The sequence below is a fragment of the Balaenoptera acutorostrata genome, chromosome 3 (genome assembly GCF_949987535.1).
Source record: "Balaenoptera acutorostrata chromosome 3, mBalAcu1.1, whole genome shotgun sequence".
NCBI classification, from domain to species: domain Eukaryota; kingdom Metazoa; phylum Chordata; class Mammalia; order Artiodactyla; family Balaenopteridae; genus Balaenoptera; species Balaenoptera acutorostrata.
The window spans coordinates 149279657-149300042 of record NC_080066.1 but is presented as its reverse complement, the minus strand read 5'-3'; the positions used below and the strand labels follow the sequence as shown (position 1 = coordinate 149300042).

Below are 20386 nucleotides of genomic sequence, written 5' to 3'. Positions count from 1 at the left end.
AAAGCAGACAAATGCCTATAAAGTGACTCGAGCTGGAGAGTGACTTTTGCCTTTAAACAATTGTCAGGCCTGAAAAGCAAATCTTGCAAGCAAAATCTAACTTTGGCCCACTGATACACAGTGATCCTGAGTTCCTCCTCGATTCACAAAGTCTATTTTTCTGAGGAATATCCTTCATTAATATTCATTTTGTGTCATAATTATTACAAAGGGTGACCAGTGCAGCTTTATCCTCATTTCAAGCAGTGACTCTACCCTGGTCCTACTGTCTGTCCTCTTGCTTCACTTATCAGAACTCCTGCGTGGCCGGCGGAAGCTGGATATGTTTTCATTCAGTGCATAGATCCTTGGGGAGGACTCTTCAAATTCTCCCAGAACTTGTTCATCACACTCCACTGCCCCGGCACTGTCCAGGGGGATGCAGTTAAATGCTTCCAGCTGGTTGCCTGAGGTGACGCCTGTGGCTTTCATACCGATGAACTCTTCCGCTTGCTCCATGGCACAGCAGAGCTCGGCTTCAGACCCAGGGTGGAAATCCCCTCCCACCCCCGTCTCCGGAAGCAGGGTGCTGGAGGAGCCGGCCTGCTCGCTGGGCAGGAGGGTGCCGCTGACTGTGGCTGGAAACCCCGAGAAGACTTGTCCCTGTTCCTGGCTAGTGTTCACACTCACTTGGCCTCCATGTAATCTGTCTCCCAGATCTACCCCTATTTTCTTGTTTTCTTTGGAGGTGTATAAGGAGGAAGGCAGAGACATTGTCTTTCTCTCAGATTCTCCCGTGGAGGGGATGGTGGTCACAGGCTGGGCTAATGCCGAGTTGTAACTGGGGGGAGGGGTTTTGTACTCGCGTCTCTCATTCCCTGAGCTAGCCCGTTTCCAGTGTCCTTTGTCTGGTGAAGGGATCCCCCAGAGAAGTCTACATCTGCACCCCTGAATATGGAGCTTTGTATCTCTGGAACAGGGGTTGTACTGGAGGTGTGATGTCTGTTGCACCTGACCACTAGTCCGTGCTCCATGGAGTTTTTCAGGTTAGGGAGGGTTTGCCTCAAGTCTGGAGTCCCTAGTCCATGTTGTTATCTTAGCTGTGCTATATTTTTGTTCAGAAGATAGACACTGTAATCAAATTGCCACTTCTCCCCTCCTTTTGGATATAATGGAAACTCTCTCTCCTTTTCAGCTTGTCATTAATATTATCTTTGACTGTTGATCTAGATCCCTTAAAATTATAAGAAATTATAAAATTATAAGTTGGTTGTCTACAATCACTCATTAGGATTGATTAGGTTTCTGTTAGGGCCAGACTGGTGATTTCAATGGAGATATGATATGTACAACCACTGCTGCCTCTTTTTGTCTTTAATGGTGACCCTTGTGTCCATCTTCCCACCATGAACACAATATTGACTTTGATTCACTATCTTGGCCAGGGCCAGAAGGATGTTTAAGAGGCTTCCACCTGCACAGTGATTATGATAGCTCTTATTCCGCATGCCAAGGGCCTTATAAGGACATTATCCCCACTGCCTAAGATACCAATCCCAATTTTATACCTGGGGACTTGGAGGCATGACCACTGGGTTGGACTGCAGACCACTGAACACATTGTAAAATGTATGCCAGCTAGGACTCCTCTTATTTCCTGATGTCATAAGCTCCCACTATTTCAGGGTCCATGAAAATGCTTTGGAGTCTGAGCATCAATATCAGTGCAGACACTGTGTCCATTAATCTTCTCAATTCTAGTTGTTTCTCTATCCCTACCATATTGTCTCCCAAGGAAATGGTTGTAGGTTTCTTGGGGAAAGGACTGGGAGAATCACTACATAATCTATTTGTCATGATGTTGATATGTCCTTCCTCCTAGGAACCCAGCGATCTCTTTAGTCAACAGATTCTGTATTTGAAAAATTAGCTTTGCCACATGAACTGAGCAGGCATCACTATTTTCTTTTTTCTTTTTTTTTTTTGGTACAACCATTCTCAGTCTCCTGCTCCTCCAACTTTGCCTTCTTCTGATTATAGATGTTAAGCAGCACTCTCTTTGGCTACTCATCTGTTTGTCTTAGAATGACATTGTCTGTTAACACCTCAAAAGTCCTTAGGTCAAAGGTAAATCACTTCAGCTGCCCCTCCAATACTGGCGATTTTGATGCTAATTCTGGTCCCCTAGATTCAGGCTCTTAAGTGCAGCCCCTGACCTCTGTTACTTGGGAGAACTCATTATCCTCAGAGCTCTAACAAACACTGGTCTGTGACAATGTACCATCAAACTGTTCTACAGATGAGGGACTCAACTGAACTCCTTAAAGATGATGTTGCCCCTTGCACTAGTACACTTTAAATAATTTGTATTGATGTATAACTGATATATAACATTCTATCAGTTTCAGGTTTACAACATCACTAATCATTAGGGATATTCCACACTTGTCAGAATGGCTATCATCAAAAAGACAACAAATAACAAGTGTTGGCAAGATGTGGAGAAAAGGGAACCCTCACGTCCTGTTGGTGGGAATGTAAATTGGTGCAGCCACTATGGAAAAGAGTATGGAGGTTCCTCAAAAAATAAAAAGTAGAACTACCGTACAATCCAGCAGTTCCCTTCCTGGTTACTTATCCAAAGAAAATGAAAATACTAATTTGAAAAGATATATGTACCCCAATATTCATTGCAGCATTATTTACAATAGCCAAGATATGGGAGCAACCTAAGGGTCCATCCATAGATGAATAGAAAAGGAAGATGTGATATATATGTGTGTATATATATATATATATATATATATATATATATATATGTGTGTGTGTGTGTATATATGTGTGTATTTATATATATATTGGTATTTATATATATAGGTATATATATATATGTGGTACTTATTTTATATATATATACACACAATACAATATATCTATAAAGTAAAATATTACTCAGCCATAAAAAAGAATGAAATCTTGTCATTTGTGGCAACATGAATGGGCTTAGGTGGTATTATGCTTAGTGAAATAAGTCAACCAGAGAAAGACAAATATTATATGATTTCAGTTTTATGTGAAATCTAAAAATCAAGACAGGGCTTCCCTCTTGGCACAGTGGTTAAGAATCCGTCTGCCAATGCAGGGGACACGGGTTCGAGCCTTGGTCTGGGAAGATCACACATGTTGCAGAGCAACTAATCCCGTGTGTCACAACTACTGAGCCTGCGCTCCAGAGCCCATGAGCCACAACTACTGAGCCTGCTTGCCACAACTACTGAAGCCTGCGTGTCTAGATCCTATGCTCCACAACAAAGAGAAGCCATCACAATGAGAAGCCCACGCACTGCAATGAAGAGTAGCCCCTGCCCGCTGCAACTAGAGAAAGCCCGTGCACAGCAATGAAGACCCAATGCAGCCAAAAATAAAAATAAATACAATAAATAAATTTATAAAATAAATAAATAAAAATCATGACAAATGAACAAACATAACAAAATAGAAACATAGTCATAGATACAAAGAACAGATGGTTGCCAGAGGGGAGGCAGAGGAAGAGAGATTGAGAGGTAGAAACTTCCAGTTACAGAATTAATAATGAGCCATGGGTATGACATGTACTCTGTGGAGTATATAGTCAATAATCATGTAATGTCTTTGTATGGTGACAGATGGTAAGTAGACTTACCGTGGTGATCATTTTGAAATGTACAGAAATATGGAATCACTGTGCTATATACCAGGAACTAATATAGCATTGTTGGTCAATTATACCTCAAAACAAACAGACAAACAAAGAAACAAACTCACAGAAAATGAGATCAGATTTGTGCTTACCACAGGCAGGGTTGCAGGGAGGGATGAAGGTAGTCAAAAAGTACAAACTTCCAGTTTTATGATAAATAAATACAGGGATGTAGTGTACCACAGGATAAATATAATTAACACTGCTGTGTGTTATATATGAAAGTCATTAAGAGAGTAAATCCTGAGGTCTCATCACAAGGAAAACATAATTTTCTCTAATTGTTTAATATTGTATCTTTATGAGATGGATGTTTACTAAACTTATTGTGGTAATCATTTCATGATGTAAGTTACATCATTATACTGTACACTTTTACAGTGCTGCATGTCAATTACATCTCAATAACCTTGGAAGAAAACATTGTAATTAAAAAATATAAAATAAAAACTGTATAGATAAAACTTTAAAAAAATGAAAAATAAATAAAGTGAAGGAGGCTCACCTGCTTATATTAAAGCATCAGCCTGAGGGGCAGGCATCTAATTTAACACATACATCTGGGAGCCTGCTGGAATACTCTCCAGGGACAGAGACTGGCGGATGCCATCTTTGCACTCTCCCTTTGCCATGCTCCAGAGCACCAGTATCTCCTGGAAGGGAGCTCTTACATGCGTCTGCTGCCCAGATCTCTATGGCTGCTGCCAAAGGCATGCATCTTAACCGCTTGGCTCTGGAGGCCAGGGGAGTTTGTGTTCCTGTCCCATGGGACTGTAATAATTGATGTCACCTAGAAAGGAGCTCATACCCTTCTGTCTGGCACCCAGATATTTGTGGCTGCTGCCAGGAGCTACCTCTACATTGCCTGGCTCTGGAGGACAGTGGGGCTTAACCTCTTGGGTCCCACAGGATTGTAGCCAACAGAGAAAGAGTTCTTAAACAGCTACCACCCCCAGGACACAGCAAAAGGCAACAGACCCAAAAGCTTGATCTTTCTGTGAAGGAAGCCTATTAGCTAATCATTATGACTGCGACCTGAGGGGCAGGCCTCTAACTAAATATGCATCTAAGGGCTGACTATAATCCTTTTCAGAGACCTTGGAGGGCAGGCACTATCTTAAAACTCTCCCTCTGCTACACTCCAGTGCACCAGTGTCTCCTGGAGGGGAGTTTTACTCCACCATACTGCTGGTGACTTAGTTTTTTATGTCTGGTGGCCTGGTTTTTGCAGCTGCCACCCATGGGACACCCCTTGTTCACCTGGCTCTGGGGGACAGCGATGGGGGTGGGGTGGCTTGTATTCCCATCTCTCCCCTGCTTAGAAATTCCCCTAGAAGTTTCCAGCTGCCCGTAGGATTCAGTCCAAAATACTCAACACCACTTATAATGCACTGCATGCTCTAATTCCTGCCTACTTTCTCCAAACTCATTTCACTCCACACTCCATGCTTTCTCTCTGATCCCTCTCCTCCCTGGCCTTTCAGTTACTCAAAAATACCAGATTCTTTACCTTAGGGTCTTCCTACAAATTTCAAAGTTTGTGTATTTCCTCCCCCACTGATTTTCGGGCTAATTCTCAACTTAGTGTTATTTCCCCAGATGCCTTCTGTATTTTCAAGCTTGTTTGGTCCTGGGGGCACCTTAGACCTGGTTCCCTAGATGCATTCTCGGCACCGCCTCCTGGAGGCCACAATGCCCCTCAGAGACCTTCTCCCCATAGCCCAACCTGCACCTCTGCAGAAACCTCCAAGGATTAAACCTTTAACATCTAGATTCTCCACCCAACAGTCCATTCTAATACCAACTACTCATTTATGTTTGTTTTCAAATTTGCCTTATTTTCTCATTATCACTCTAGACTCCAATCCTTCCTCTTGGGTTTCTAAATTTTCCCTGGGCATCAACTCTGGGGCTCCACAAAAAGTGATACTTTTTTTGTTTGAGGGATACCCAACATATGTAGACAGTCAAGAGCTTTGCACCTAGGGAGGACATAAAGGACAAGCCATAAGAACTCAAATTCTTCCAGAAACCTTCAAACAACTGTCAAAGGAAGTTGATGTCAGGTCTGTGATCATACAGTGTTGGAGAAAAGGCTCTTGAAACCATGAAATGGTAAATTCCTTTAAGGAACCAGTAAAAGTACCTATATAATAGTTCCCAAGAAGATCTTAATAGAGGAGGAATAAAATTTTGCACTAGACTTTTGCAAGATATGGTTTGGCTCAATTAACATGAATGTTTCTTCATGTGTCACAGCCAACTGCCTGGTTCTTCTTAATGGTAAATTTGCAATTTCCATAGTACTTGTTATGTTTGACCTTTTTTTAAAAAAATTTATTTATTTATTTATGGCTGTGTTGGGTCTTCATTGCTGCGCATGGGCTTTCTCTAGTTGTGGTGAGCAGGGGCTACTCTTCGTTGTTCGTTGTGGTGCACGGGCTTCTCATTGCAGTGGCTTCTCTTGTTGCAGACCACCGGCTCAGCACGTGGGCTTCAGTAGTTGTGGCACACATGTAGGATCTTCCCGGACCAGGGCTCGAACCCGTGTGCCCTGCATTGGCAGGTGGATTCTTAACCACTGCACCACCAGGGAAGTCCCAATTTTTGACTTTTAAATGATCCTTTATGTTTTATCACTCAAACATCAGTTTCTCTAGCTGTTCAATTTATTTATTGTAATAGAAGATAACTTGAAATTCTCATGTAATCCCTTTTATTTTCTTTTACACGTTTTTATTTTCTGTCTCATCCCTAACATTAAATTGTTTCCCTTAATCTATTAATTGATTCTTTGTAATAACCAGCTTTTGGTTTTATTGATCCATTCTTCTGGTTTTGTTTGTTTTCCATTTCTTTTATTTTAGCTTTTCTTTTGACTAATTCTCTCTTTATACTTTTTCTTAGTTCTTTTTTTTTTTTTGTAGGTCAGATATTTATTTTCTGTTGTCTTAAATAATAGGATTTCATATGAAATTTTTTCCTTTTTCTTACTTGCCATATAACTTATAATTTCTATTTTGATACCCTTTTTGATTTGGGGGGTTATGCAAAGTAGTATTACTAATAGTGTTATAGATCTTAAAAGTTCTCAACACAAGGAAAAATATTGTACCTATATGAGGTGATGAATGTTAACTAAATTTATCGTGTTAAACATTTCACAATATATATGTATATCTAGTTGTTATGTTTTCACATTAATCTTATATAATATTATGTGTCAATTTATCTCCATAAAATTGAAAAAAAATTTAAATTTTAAAAATAGTGTTATATGATTTTGAAGTGGTACTTTAGGAAGCCAATTTACTTTTGAGGTGTCAAGTTCTATTTTTATTGGATGTGCATTGTGTTCTGATGTATAGGAAACTTTATACTACAATGATATTTGACTTTTTTCTTAAACCAGGGCAACCGATGTTACTCAAGCACTTAAAACACACATACAGTCAGGCCATTTTTTAATGGTTTCCTTTCCAAAAAATTTATCTTCAGATTAAAGTACACTTTACTTGCCCTGAATTCAAAGATTTGTCTTTACTTTTCTAAATATGTTTTCCTGCAAAGGTTTTTTAACATAAATTTCAATAGATAAGATCCTGTTTCACCGTTGACTTATATCACAAAACACACATTCACCTGCCCAAAAAGGAAGCCCTAGTTAGCTTAACTGACAGTACTCAGAAAGCTTTCAGATGGGCTTTAGTCCCATGGCAATTGGAAAGTTAGAAGTTTCCTGATTTGCTCTACCTCATGAAACTTATTTATTTTTGAAATTTTTAAAATTTATTTAATTAATTAATTTATTTTTGGCTGCATTGGGTCTTTGTCGCTTCACGTGGGCTTTCTCTAGTCGTGGCGAGCGGGGGCTACTCTTTGTTGTGGTGTGCGGGCTTCTCATTGCAGTGGCTTCTCTTGTTGCGGAGCACAGGCTCTAGGTATGCAGGCTTCAGTAGTTGTGGCTCACGGGCTCTAGAGCACAGGCTCAGTAGTTGTGGTGCATGGGCTTAGTTTCTCTGCGGCATGTGGAATCTTCCCGGACCAGGGCTCGAACCCGTGTCCCCTGCATTGGCAGGCAGATTCTTAACCACTGCACACCAGGGAAGCCCGATACTTATTTTTAACCAAGGTAGTAAGTGTACTTCAAGACAATGCATTTAACTTTGAATTCCTTTTGCTTTCACTAATCTGTACAGAAGAGATCTCTAGCACTTTTGTATAGAAGAGTTACCTTTGATTCTCTGCAAAGTGTTATGGAGCAGATTTTTGTTTGGTTTAGGAATCAGTAATGGGGGATTCTTCACTATATAGCATGGTATGGGAAACTCTTGCCACCTTTCCAGTTGCCACTTCATTTGTTTTTCCCAAAATTATGAATTATGGTTTAGGACTATGAAAAAAGTCATGGAGGGCAGGAATGTATTAGACACAGTCCCATTCATCCCATAGCCTATATTCTATAAAAAGTAATAAGATATGGTACTCCCCTGGTGGTCTAGGGGTTAAGATTCAGTGCTCCCAATGCAGGGGGCCTGGGTTCAATCCTTGATAAGGGAACTAGATCCTGCATGCCACAACTAAGAGCCCCGCACGCCACAACGCATATCTCGCATGCCACAACTAAGACCCAGCACAGACAAATAAATAAATAAATATTTAAAAAATAATAAGACAAAACATGAATTATTCTAAAACTAGATGTTAATGATCACTATCATAGGAGAAATATGCAATAAAGGGCAAAACAGTGAATTTCCTAGTTGAATAATGTAAAGTACTAATTTTAAGTGGTTTGAAATTGGACTGAATTGGAAACTGAGTAACCAACTCTCTACTTCTAGCCATAGAAATTAGATAGAATGGAGGGAAAGACTCCCTACCCCGTCCAGAAGGAGATCTTTGTGGAATGTTGACTTTGAGGTGTTAGAAAACCATTTAGGTTACTGGAAATGTACCAGAAGTCATCCACACTGTGATAAAATTTGAAGCCAAAGTGAAAGTTGAGTTCACCCAGCAAAAGAGGATACAGCAACAGTTCTCATACTGTAGTCCCTGGACCACCACCAGCAGCAGCAGCATCTGGAAGCTTGTTAGAAAATCCAGTTTTTCAGGTCCCATTCCAGACCTACTGAATCAGAAGCCTTGGGGATGGGACACAGCAATCTGTGTTTTGATAAAGTCTCCAGGGGATCCTGTGCACACTACAGTTTGAGAGTCACTGGGACAAATAAAAAAAATGGAAGAGAGCTAAAGACCCCAGTTGAAGGTCTGTAAGGCTGAAGAAGACAAAAAAAGTCTCAGAGTTGGAGAAGATCCATGGGAGTCAAACATACATGGAAGCCATGGGAGGAGAGAATTTCAAGGAGATAGTACTGTCAAATGTTATAGGAAGTTTAGTTCAAGTTGATAGTCAGTATTGTCAAATGTTATAGGAAGTTTAGTTCAAGTTGGGGCATTTGTCCTAGTTCTCAAATAGTACAAATGTGTACTATTGTGCAAGCTTCTTAACCTTTCTGAGCCTCAATTTGTGCACCTGTAAAATGAGTCTGGAATCATGCTCTTCCAAAAGTTTAAGATTTTTAGTGAATTAAATTATATACTAGATATCAATTATGAAACCAGATGATTCATGAAGTAATCTTTCTGTACCATAGCCATTAAATTTGGCCATAGTTCTAAAACCTAACTTCAGTATTAAAGCTCTCAAGATTGGTGATTTTGATAACAACACTCCCATATACTTGCATGAGTTAAGTGATGGTAGAGCAGATACTGAAGGATTATGTAACTTGGCTAGATATCAAGAACATACTAGTGCTGAGGGACTGGCATGGACGGTAGGGATGCCTTGTTTTCTGGATGTAAATTCTTATAAACTACCACATGGAAGTGTGGCAGTTAAGATGGCTGGGTCAACTATTTTTCTGTTTATTAACACTAGAAACACACAGATGGGATTTGAGTCATATTTATGGGAAAGCAGCAGAAGCCATACTGATGAGCTATTTTGTGTTTTTTGTGAGAATTGTAAAATGATGACAAATATCACTTTGATTTAACAAATAGGTAAACTGAGCTATACAGTAGTGATGCTTTAGGTGAGGATACATGTTATTTGTTGTTGGGAAAACTAGTAAAATAGTCTTGTTCAGCCTTCAGAGGCAGAAGCAGGCCTCTGACCGACCTGTGACCTTGCCTGGACTGCATGCCTGCTTGCACACCTAACAATTGCTGCTAGCAAGTCAAATGGTGCTTACAATAAGAAAGGGAGTGGGTCTGGCAATTTCTTGAGCCCTGAGGACCTGGCCAGTCCCCCGGAGTCTGGAAAATCTTGTGACTCACATGGTGAAATCAACAGCATTGTTAAAGTGAATCCTGAGCTGCATTTTTGCATGCAAACTGACATCAGTTTGTGGCCTGGAATTACAAACGGAAGCCCCCAGAACTCTAATCTGAAGTCTCACCTGTGGGGTGGACGCACCACCCAGGACCCTTCCCAACTGGGGCTCCTGATTGCTGTTACTCAGGACTTCCCAGCTTCTGTTTGGATCTGGAAGTAGGTGTTGGCTCAATTCAGTGATGCATACCCTGTTATATTTCTCTAATATTCTTATTCCTTTCCTTCTAATGATTGTATATTAAAATTAAGTTAAATCAGCTTTCATTAAAGAGTGGAGTAAAGCTGTTTATTTGTGTCTAATGAGTGGTAATTTTGCCAGCGAATCCAACGAACCTTAAAACTGAAAGCAGGCTTTCGGCAAAACATTTCTTAAGTGCTTAAATGCCACACTGCCCCAAATTTTATCTCATGAAAATTTTCAAGCATACTTGTAACACTTACTATTTAGTTGTTCCTTCGAGATCATTTCAAGGTTCTTAACAAGTGTTTATTTAGATGATGGAATAAATGGGAGACTGAAGACCTATATTCACTTAAATTGAATATATGCTTTATCTGAAAAGGATAACAGATTATTAGCTATTGTATTACCTAGATTACATGTATATGATTTAATCCATTATTAACTATTCGTTGAGTGCCAGCCTTTATTGGAGTCAGATCCATAAGGTGACATTTTATGTAGTGAAAAGGTAGGAAAAGGTCTGGACTTTTAGAACAGTGTCCTTGACATTTAAGATATGAGGAAAACTTGGAGAAGTAATACACTTGACTAACCTGGATGCTGTATGAGTTCTGAAGTATCAAAAGGAAGTGAATAAGGCGAGAGGCAATGCCATATACAAATTTTTGCACACTTCACAATATATTCTCTAATAAATCCTATGGCCCTATATGTTTCTGTCTCTTCACAGAGATGAATTAAACAAACAAACATACAACAAAAAGTGTAAGCCAAACAATTCAAAATAAAATACAAAGGAATCACAGCACTGAAGGAGACTATTCATAAACCAAAGCAACCCTGTTCACAAGACCATCTCTGTAATCCTAAATTCTCCTGTATTCTACAACTGCTCCAGACTCTTTCCCATGAATCCAAATAATTTTCTCCCAGCACTGCCAACTGTGTAGTGTGACTTAACCTCTCAGGCTAAGTCTCCCACCTTTCTTACTGCTCCAGTCCCCAGGTTTGCAAGGTGTCTCTTTTTTGGAGAGATTGGGGTAGGGGAAGATTGGAGAAATAGGGGTAAGGGAAGGGATTAGCAGTCTTACTTTAATAAACCTTACCCTGATCACTTTAAAATCTTCCTGATTCAGTCCAGGTTATGCTTTGGGGGTGAGGGTTGATACATTTGCTCAGCCCCAGAACCCAAAACAAAACCCCAAAGTTCAAATTCAAACCCTGAAGTATTCTTTCCACTCTCCTTTTTTTCATCTTTCTTATATACTGTTTGGACAACAATGACTTTGTACACCAAACCCAATAATACAGTGTGATAGAGCTCTGTGATATATTTTAGTCAAAGACTAGTGGAGCTCTGAAGAGGAAATAATTTACATTGCCTGTGGAGTAAGGGAGGCTTCAAGAACCTGGTGTCCCTAAAGCTGCATCTGGAAGATGTGGAAGTTCATGCATTACTCAGGGAGTTAATATCTCCTCCAGGATGGAGCATGGAGTGAATGAAGAACAGTGGCAGAAAAGGCAGGCCAAAGTCATATTACAAACGCCCTTCAATTACTTGCTCCAAGAAAATTGGAGTGACTATTGTAGGCAGAAAAAAAAAAAAAGAGAATCTCATCATTATTTATGTCTCTTAGATAACTGTCAGCAGTGTGGGAGATAGACTTGAGTTCATAATTAAGGTTTTGTTTTTGTTTTTTAAGTTTTTTGGCCGCACCCATGGCATGTGGCATCTCAGTTCCCCCTACCAGGGATAGAACCCTCTGCATTGGAAGTGCAGAGTCTTAACCACTGGTCTGCCGGGGAAGTCCCTATAATTAAGGTTTTTGTTTGTTTGTGTTGTTGCTTTTGGGCCTAGATATGAGTGTTAACTAGATCAGCCTAAAGGCAGGAAGGAGATCAGGAATTTCTTTTCTAGAGACACTTAGGGGCGAATTTAATAGATGGAAAGATGATAAGGGATTAAACCAGGAATATTTCAGTGGCAATAAAGAGGCAGGGATAGATGGAAAGATTTCAGGGATAGCATGGGAAATGTGAGTCATGTCACCTGCACTCTGTACTATTATGTCATCTCAAACACTTGACAGTTGAGGCTTTCTCTGACTCACCCTGGCAAATGGCACACATGGGGGGGGGTCTGTTTCCCAAGCTACCCATGGTTCATTCGTGTGCCCATTAGTTTGCCAGCCTCTTTAAGGCAGGGATCATATCTTTTCTTCTCTGTGTCCCACAGAAAGGTGTGCTGGATGGTTGATGAATGAGTGGAAACTAGACATTCATAAATGACTGAAGATTACACGCAACCTGGCAATAAAAGCACTAGCATTAAAAATTCACGGATAGCAAGACAGTACACCAATTAACGTTAAACCTAAACTTTCGCAGCACTTTTCCCCCCCATCTTTTTTAAGCTGGTAAACTACCCATCCCACACATAACTATAGAGGCTAGAGTACTGGCTTTAAAGTAACTTTTTTAAAACAGATTTTATTGAGCTGATTTTATGTGCCAGGGAGTGTTCTGAGAAGAGACCCAGAACACAGGAGCTACAGGTTTCTATATCGTTTGACGATTACTACAAACACGACGTTAAGTCCCCAAGTCCCGATTGCAAACCATCTTGCCGGACCAAACCTCTGACGCTCGTATTTCCGGGGGGAAGCGTGAGTATGTTACTACGGATCGATTGCTTTGGCCTGGCGGAGACCTATCTGGAAGGGCTCTGCGCTGAGAGGCAAAGGAAAGGAGGTTAGTAAAGGACGTACTCCGGTAGAGGGACCCAGAGCCACTGAGATTCGGGAGGCCACGCTGGCCTGTTTGGGTGGGCTTCCAGGCGGGTCGGAGAGTTCAGTCATGTTCGCCCACGCGGTGAAGCGCGCCCTGCGCAAGAATAAGACCCTTCGCTACGGAGTTCCCATGTTGGTGAGCGCAGTGAGAAAAAAGTGGGGGCGGGATTCCGGAAGGGGTGGGACCACAAGTCTGGCTGGAGGGAGAGTGCGGTGAAACTGTAACGCGTGCGACCCGGAACGGCAGTCTGGGCTAGGAAGGGGCTGGCGTTTAGGCCGTCCTAGTCTCCTAGTCTCTCCCCGCGCTGGTTGTGGGATCTCGAGTGTCCCTTTTACCTCTTTGGTAGTTACCTGGATGTGCTTCTGAGAGTGATGTCAGAACCAGATTTTAACCCAAGTCTGGATGATTACTAAACTTCCACCCTCCCCCGCTCCGCGCCCGCCCGCCCCCAGCTACAGCTTGAGGATACTCTGGATCATTGGAACTAGTTGTGTTTACTTAATTTAACTATACATTTTCGGGCATCTTTAGTTTTCAGCTTCTTAGTTTGTGAACTGGCTTAATTCTTCCAGGGTTGTTATGAGTTAAATAAATCCTTGTGAGTTGAATGTAGCACACTGTAGCAGCCCTCAAAAGACGGTCGCTGAATTATAGTTGATATTTTTAAAGCACGTTGAAAGTAGTTTTGGTGTCTATTTCTTTGCATCCGCTCCTACATACACTGCGTTCCCAGAAGGTCACATTAGTCTTGAAAATTTCGATCGATGTTGGCTTAACACAACACCAACCCGAGTTGGAGTCCAGCGAGACCACTCATTTTCTTTTCAGTTTGACCTTGGCAAGTTACTTTGCTTCAGCAAGCCTTGATGTCATAGTAAATGAAACAATTTAAATATAAAGCATGTGGACAAAGTCCGCTTTCTTTTAAATAGTTTATTACTTTGGTATGGATTTGGTACAGGTTAAGTTATCAGCTTTTGCATTTAAGCAGGACTAAACGAAAGAAGGACCTTAGAAAAGTAATGAGTTTTTTACTCATCTTTGATGAATGTGGATTTCTTTCTAAACTTTGGAAACTCCTTTTTATCTATCTTTTTTAAAGTTTAAAGAAAACTGTTTATAAGACAACCACTAGTTGTCTAACCATTAGTTAACCACTAATCTACTTTTGTCTATAGATTTCATAGAATAATACAACTTATGGTCTTTTGTGACTGACTTTGTTCACTTAGCATAATGCTTTCAAGGTTCATTCATGTAACGTATCAAAACTTCATTCCTTTTAATGGCTAATATTCCATCAGTTGGAATATTTATTTTTCATTGATGAACATTTAGGAGGTTGTTTTCATTTCTTGGCTATTATGAATAATGCTGCTATGAACATTCATGTACAGATTTTTGTATGGATGTGTTTTCATTTCTCTTGAGTAAATACCTAGTAGTAGAATTGCTGGGTCATATGGTAACTCCATGTTTAACATTTTGAGGAACTGCCAAGCTGTTTCCCAAAAACTGCATCATTGATCTGTTGACACCTTGATCTTAGACTTATCCAGAACTATAAGAAATAAATGTTTGTTGTAACCAAACAAAAAAACAAAAAAAAAACTACATCATTTTACATTCCCACCAGCAATATACGAGGCTTCTGATTTTTCCATTCTTGCCAACAGTTTTCATTGTCCACTTTTTTTTTTTAAATAAACCCTTACTAGTGGGTGTGAAGTGGTATCTCACTGTGGTTTTGATTTGCATTTCCCTAATGACTAATAATGCAGGACATTTGTTCATACAGTGGATTATTGGTTATCTGTATATCTTCTTTGGGGAAATGTCTATTCAAGTCCTTTGCCCATTTTTAAATGGGGCTGTTATTCTTTTTATTGGGCAGAGGTTTTCTTAAACACCTGGAACCAGTAAGTTTCCCAGTCTTTGTCAAGGGGCTCTGTGTGCTTGATCGGGTATGCCTTCAATACTCAGGCAGGTTACAAACTCTGCTTCAAGCTGTTACTTCTTGCTTGCTCAGAGCCTCAAGGTTAGCCATAGGTGAGTGTTTAGGGCCTTCTCAGATCTCTCCTGAGCTTACACACTGCTCTGGGCATGTGGACAGTTCTGCTCATGTGCACGTCCTTCCAGAGTGTCAGGAATATGTTTGAGCTTTTCAGAGTCCTCTATGGACACCTTATGCCTCATATTTTCCTTTTGTTTTTTGGTTAGACTATTCCTTGCCCTGTTATCTACCACCTCAGGCAGTATAATGTAAACAATGACCTCTGAATTTTTTCAGCAAACACTTCCAGCTAGAAGTCTGTTTGCACTAGTTGAGTTCCAAGTCAGGAAAACTAAAGACAGCCTTGTGAGTGGGTCTTCCAGGCAACCACCAGACTGGTCAAATAATGAAAATTCTCAGGGAATAAGACTTTAAGGAGCTCCACCCCATTATGCCCCTTCCAGTGGTTACTGCTTTATATCATGATTTTAGACTGTTGTTTTTCATGTTTACCAAGGAGCTGGGGTCGAGATGTGGGAATAGGTAGGTTAAAAATGCCACCAAGCTTTCTGCTTTAACTGTGATTGAGTCATTCTTCTTATGTAAATGTTCCCAACATTACTGCAGGCCTTTTTTAATTTCCAAAGTTCTGAAAAAATAGATTTGACAACTTTTGCCAGTGTTCTCATTGCTTTAATGGAGAGGGTTTTGGGAGATTCTTACTCTGTTTCACTGATGTCACCTTTTTTTTTGGGTTTTTTTTTTTTTTTTTGGTCTTTGCTGAAATTTTCTGATTTTTCATTTGTTTATTGCTCTTTGAGGCACTTTTATGATGGTACCTTTAAAATCTTTGTTAATGTCACTTGATAGTCTTTCCTAATTCAAGTTGCTGTTTCCTGATTCTTCTTATAACAAGTGAATTTTTATTTTATCTTGGACATTCTGTATAGTATGTTAGGAAACTTTGTATTCTCTTTAGGTCTTCTACTTTAGCAACAGTCACCATGCTTGTGTTAAGCTTGTGGGTAGAAGTTAATGTAGGTAGAGAAGAGCAAACACTGTGCCCTGGGGGTACTCCAAGTTCAGAGGGTTGGGGTGTACAGGAGGGACCAATACAGGAGACTAAGAAGGGTTCTCAGTGAGGTAAAAGGAAAACCAGGTTTAAGGGAAGAGAAGGAAAATGTGATCAACGGTGTCAAATTTTGCTCATGAAATAAGATGAGAACAGAGAGTTAAACATTGCATTGAATAACATGGATATCAGTGATGGTTGGAATGGGTCTAAGAGAAAGTGGAAAGAGCAGCAAGCATAGACAACTTGTTTGAGAAATTTTACTGCAGGTAAGAACAAAGAAATGGGATAATAACTGATGGGGAAGTAAGGTCTAGAGAAATTTGTTAATAAGATGGGAGAAATAATAGTATTTTTTATGATGAATCATGCAGTGTGGTGAGCAAGATTTTTGATGAATCACTGCCCTTCAGTATATAAGATGATTGGGATCTAGTGCAGAAATGAAGATATTTAGCTAGGAGGGTAGATACCATGGTAATGAGTGGTCCGTAGTACAGTGCAGTTTTTTTTTTTTTTTTTAATTATTTATTTATTTATTTTTGGCTGTGTTGGGTCCTCGTTTCTGTGCGAGGGCCCCCTCTAGCTGCGGCGAGCGGGGGCCACTCTTCATCGCGGTGCGCGGGCCTCTCACCATCGCGGCCTCTCTCGCTGCGGAGCACAGGCTCCAGACGCGCAGGCTCAGCAATTGTGGCTCACGGGCCCAGCTGCTCCGTGGCATGTGGGATCCTCCCAGACCAGGGCCCGAACCCGCGTCCCCTGCACCGGCAGGCAGACTCTCAACCACTGCGCCACCAGGGAAGCCCCTACAGTGCAGTTTTGACACTAACTATGTAGCATTAGTGCAGACTTCATAGATTAAGTGCACAGTTCTCCATAAAACTCCCCTTATCAGACACCAGCTGAAAGCTCTGCGATATGAGGCCACCTGTGCTTCTGATCAACTGGTTACAAATTCAGTGGTTCCTAATAGCCCCTCAGGTTCAGTAATTCAGCAGAATGACTCACAGAACTCAGGAAAGCACTATACTTAGGATTAGTGTTTTATCATAAAGGTTATGAATTAGGAACAGCTGAAAGAAGAGACCCTTAGGGCAAGGTCTGGGGAGGGTCCCAAAGGCAGAGTTTCTCTGTTTTCTCCCTCTGGAATCAGGGTATGCCACCATCCCAGCACATTGATGTGTTCACCAACCAGGAAGCTCATCAAGAGTTTTTTATTGGGATTTTCATCATCTATGGTTGATTGGCTCATTGGCTGTGTGACTGAACTCAATCTCCAGCCCCACCCTTTCCTCCTTGGAGGTCAGGAGGTCAGGTGGCTATCACATGGCTCAAGTTCCCAACCCTCTAGTCACATGGTTGATCATCCCAGCATGACCAGCCTCTATCCTGTGACTATCTAGGGACCCACAATGAGTCATCTCATTAGCATAAACTCAGTTATGGTCCCAATAACAAAGATGCTCCTGTCACTCAGGAAATTCCAAGTGAGTAGCTCCCTCCCAAGAACCCAGGACCAAGACCAGAGAAATTCTTTATTATGTTACATGTGGGTATTGTGATAGCAGTGGTCCAGAAAAGAGATGATGGTGGCCTGGACTAGAATATTAGAAGATATAGTCAGAAATTGTCAGATTCAAGAAATATTTTGACAGAACTCAGGGATGGATTAGATGTGAGATAGGAATTAGAGGAGCTAAAGATGACTCCAGAGAAGCTGGCTTGAATGAAAGTATTTGACCTTAATTGGGATGTAGAAGATTGAGTAGCAGCAGATTGGGGCAGAAAGAGTGTTGGGGTAAAAAATCAAGAAATTTTTTCATGTTAATTTATATATACCTGTTAAACTTTCAAGTGGAGATGTCAAGTAGGAGGGCAGGTCTTCACTTCAGTGGGATGTTTCCCACTGAAAATGTACATTTGGAAGTTGTTAGGTTATAGAAGCTATTTAAATCCATGGAACTGGATGGCATCACCTAGGGACTGTTGGTTGTGAATAGGTAGAAAAGGTGTGAAGACTGAGCCTTTTGAGATACTCAGACATTTTGAGATGGGAAGGTGAGGAAGAATGAATAAAGGGAGGCTGAGAGGAGTTAGGAAAATCACAGGTGTGTCTTTTTGTTACCAGCCGGGGTTCTCGGCCTTCCTTAATCAATAGAAATTGATAAGAGGCCAGACAAGAAATTCAGGCAAGGCTTTATTAGCAGGGGGGAGCAAAAACAGGTAACAGGTTCCCTTGCTTGATCCCCGAGGGTGGGGGCCAGCTGATTCCTTATATGGGGTGAGGGTAGGGATGTGTCCATGGGTGGGGCTAAAGGGGTGGCTTAGGTGTTTTGCCCACCCCTTTGGTGGTGTTGAGTGCAGGGGGCATGCGCAGTACCCTGCTTTTGCTCCTGACACCCTGTTTTTGCTCCCTGCTCTTCAGAAGTGGCAGTTGGGTTTTTGGTCTTTTTGTATCTTGTTGTGCATAATTTGCCCCAGCTGTGCATGCTTGCAGTAATTTTTAGTCCCTTATACTTTCTTTGCATTTTGTTGCTGGAGGAGAAGTTTGTCCATGTGCAGGCGCTGCAGCAAAGGGTCCCAGGTCCCAGGTCCCAGCATGTCTCATTTTCATTGAAACCAAGAGACAAAAAAGTTACTTTACTTATACAAAGAATGATTACATATTGACATTGGAAGTATTAGCTGGTTATATATAACAGCTATTTTTCCTGGTTTGTTATCTTTTGATTTTATGTCATTTTTATTTCATTTATTTGCAGGTAAGAGACTAAATTTTTATGTGGTCAGATTTATTGGGTGTTTTAATTCATAGCCTCAAGGTTTTGTCAGTATTCCAACTTCAGAATTATAGAATTTTATATTTTACAGTGTTTTTATCTGTTTGTATTACTTTAATTGGTAATATTAATATATTGATGGTAGGGATCAAACTTAATTTTCTTCCAAATTGCTAGACTTTTACAGCTTTAGGATGAGAGTAAAGCCCATTAGATTATCGGAGGAGATGCTAAAGCAGTAATGGCAATTCATGGGCTCTTTTAAGGTATACCACATACTGAGAAGGGTAACGTATTTCATGAGATTGTTTTATCACTTGGTTAGAAAATGGAGAAAAATGCTCTCTAATTGGCCTATTTTGCAAAATCATAAAATTGAAAGAATTCTAGTCTTGAAGAAGCAAGGTCAGGATTTTATTCCTGGATTTACCCATTACAGTCATGGGCAAGTCATTTAGTTGGCTGTGCTTTTATTTCCTCATCTATTAAGTGTATTTTTTTCCCTTAGCTCATAGGTCTTTTGTAAGAATCAAGTAATATAATGCTTCTGATGGTGATATTTAAATCATAAGGTCAAGTACAGATGGGGGTAATGATTTTGGTATTTGCTCATGTGCTAAAATGTTTCCCAGTGATAGTGTGTACTATATCTACTCTGAAAAGATGAGTGGTAACTTACCAGGGAAAATAGTCTATAGGATTTTGTATAATCTGCCACTGTTGGTGTTCAGGTAAGTAATGTATAGATAGACTGAATTCTGCCCTTCTATTTTGTTTAATTGTTTCCCTGTCTTGTTTCAGTTGCTGATTGTTGGAGGTTCTTTTGGTCTTCGTGAGTTTTCACAAATCCGTTATGATGCTGTGAAGATTAAAGTAAGAACTGTCATTGGAGTTTGACATGTGTACATGTATGTTCTGGTTTATGAGACACGAATACTCAGTAAACTAAGCTGTCCTGAGTTTTATCTTGCTTTTTATGACTGATATGTGGGGACTTCCCTGGCGGTCCAGTGGTTAAGACTCTGCGCTTCCAATGCAGGGGGCATGGGTTCGATCCCTGGTCAGGGAACTAAGATCCCACATGCTGCACAGTGATGCCAAAAAATAAAATAAATAACTAAATAAGTAACTAAATAAAATAAAAATAATAGAAACAGCTGTTAAAAAAAATAAAAGACTGATATATGATCTTTGGACTCTTTAAAAAAATTTTTTATGCAATTTCTAAAGGTTACTTTCCATTTACAGTTATTACAAAATATTGGCTATATTCCCCATGTCATACATTATATCCTTGAGCCTGTCTTACACCCAACAGTGTGTACTGCCCACGCCCTCACCCCTGTTGCCCCTCCCCCCTCCCCACTGGTAACTTCTAGTTTGTTTTTTATATTTGTGAGTCTGCTTCTTTTTTTGTTGTATTCACTAGTTTGTGATATTTTT

The 20386-nt window shown here is 40.5% G+C and overlaps 1 protein-coding gene and 1 pseudogene across 1 annotated transcript in view; one reads left to right on the top strand and one right to left on the bottom strand.

Annotated features, from left to right (window-relative positions):
- Positions 1–282: 282 nt before the first annotated feature.
- On the bottom strand, positions 283–13166 carry LOC103019040 (UV radiation resistance-associated gene protein-like; annotated as a pseudogene).
- The window catches only part of LOC103018317 (cytochrome c oxidase assembly protein COX16 homolog, mitochondrial), a 33039-nt gene continuing 25718 nt past the window's right edge, over positions 13066–20386 (top strand). The window contains exons 1-2 of the mRNA XM_057542421.1: positions 13066–13233; positions 19745–19816. Coding sequence (XP_057398404.1) covers positions 13165–13233; positions 19745–19816 — 141 coding nt within the window. The 5' untranslated portion in view covers positions 13066–13164. The remainder of the gene's footprint in view (positions 13234–19744; positions 19817–20386) is intronic.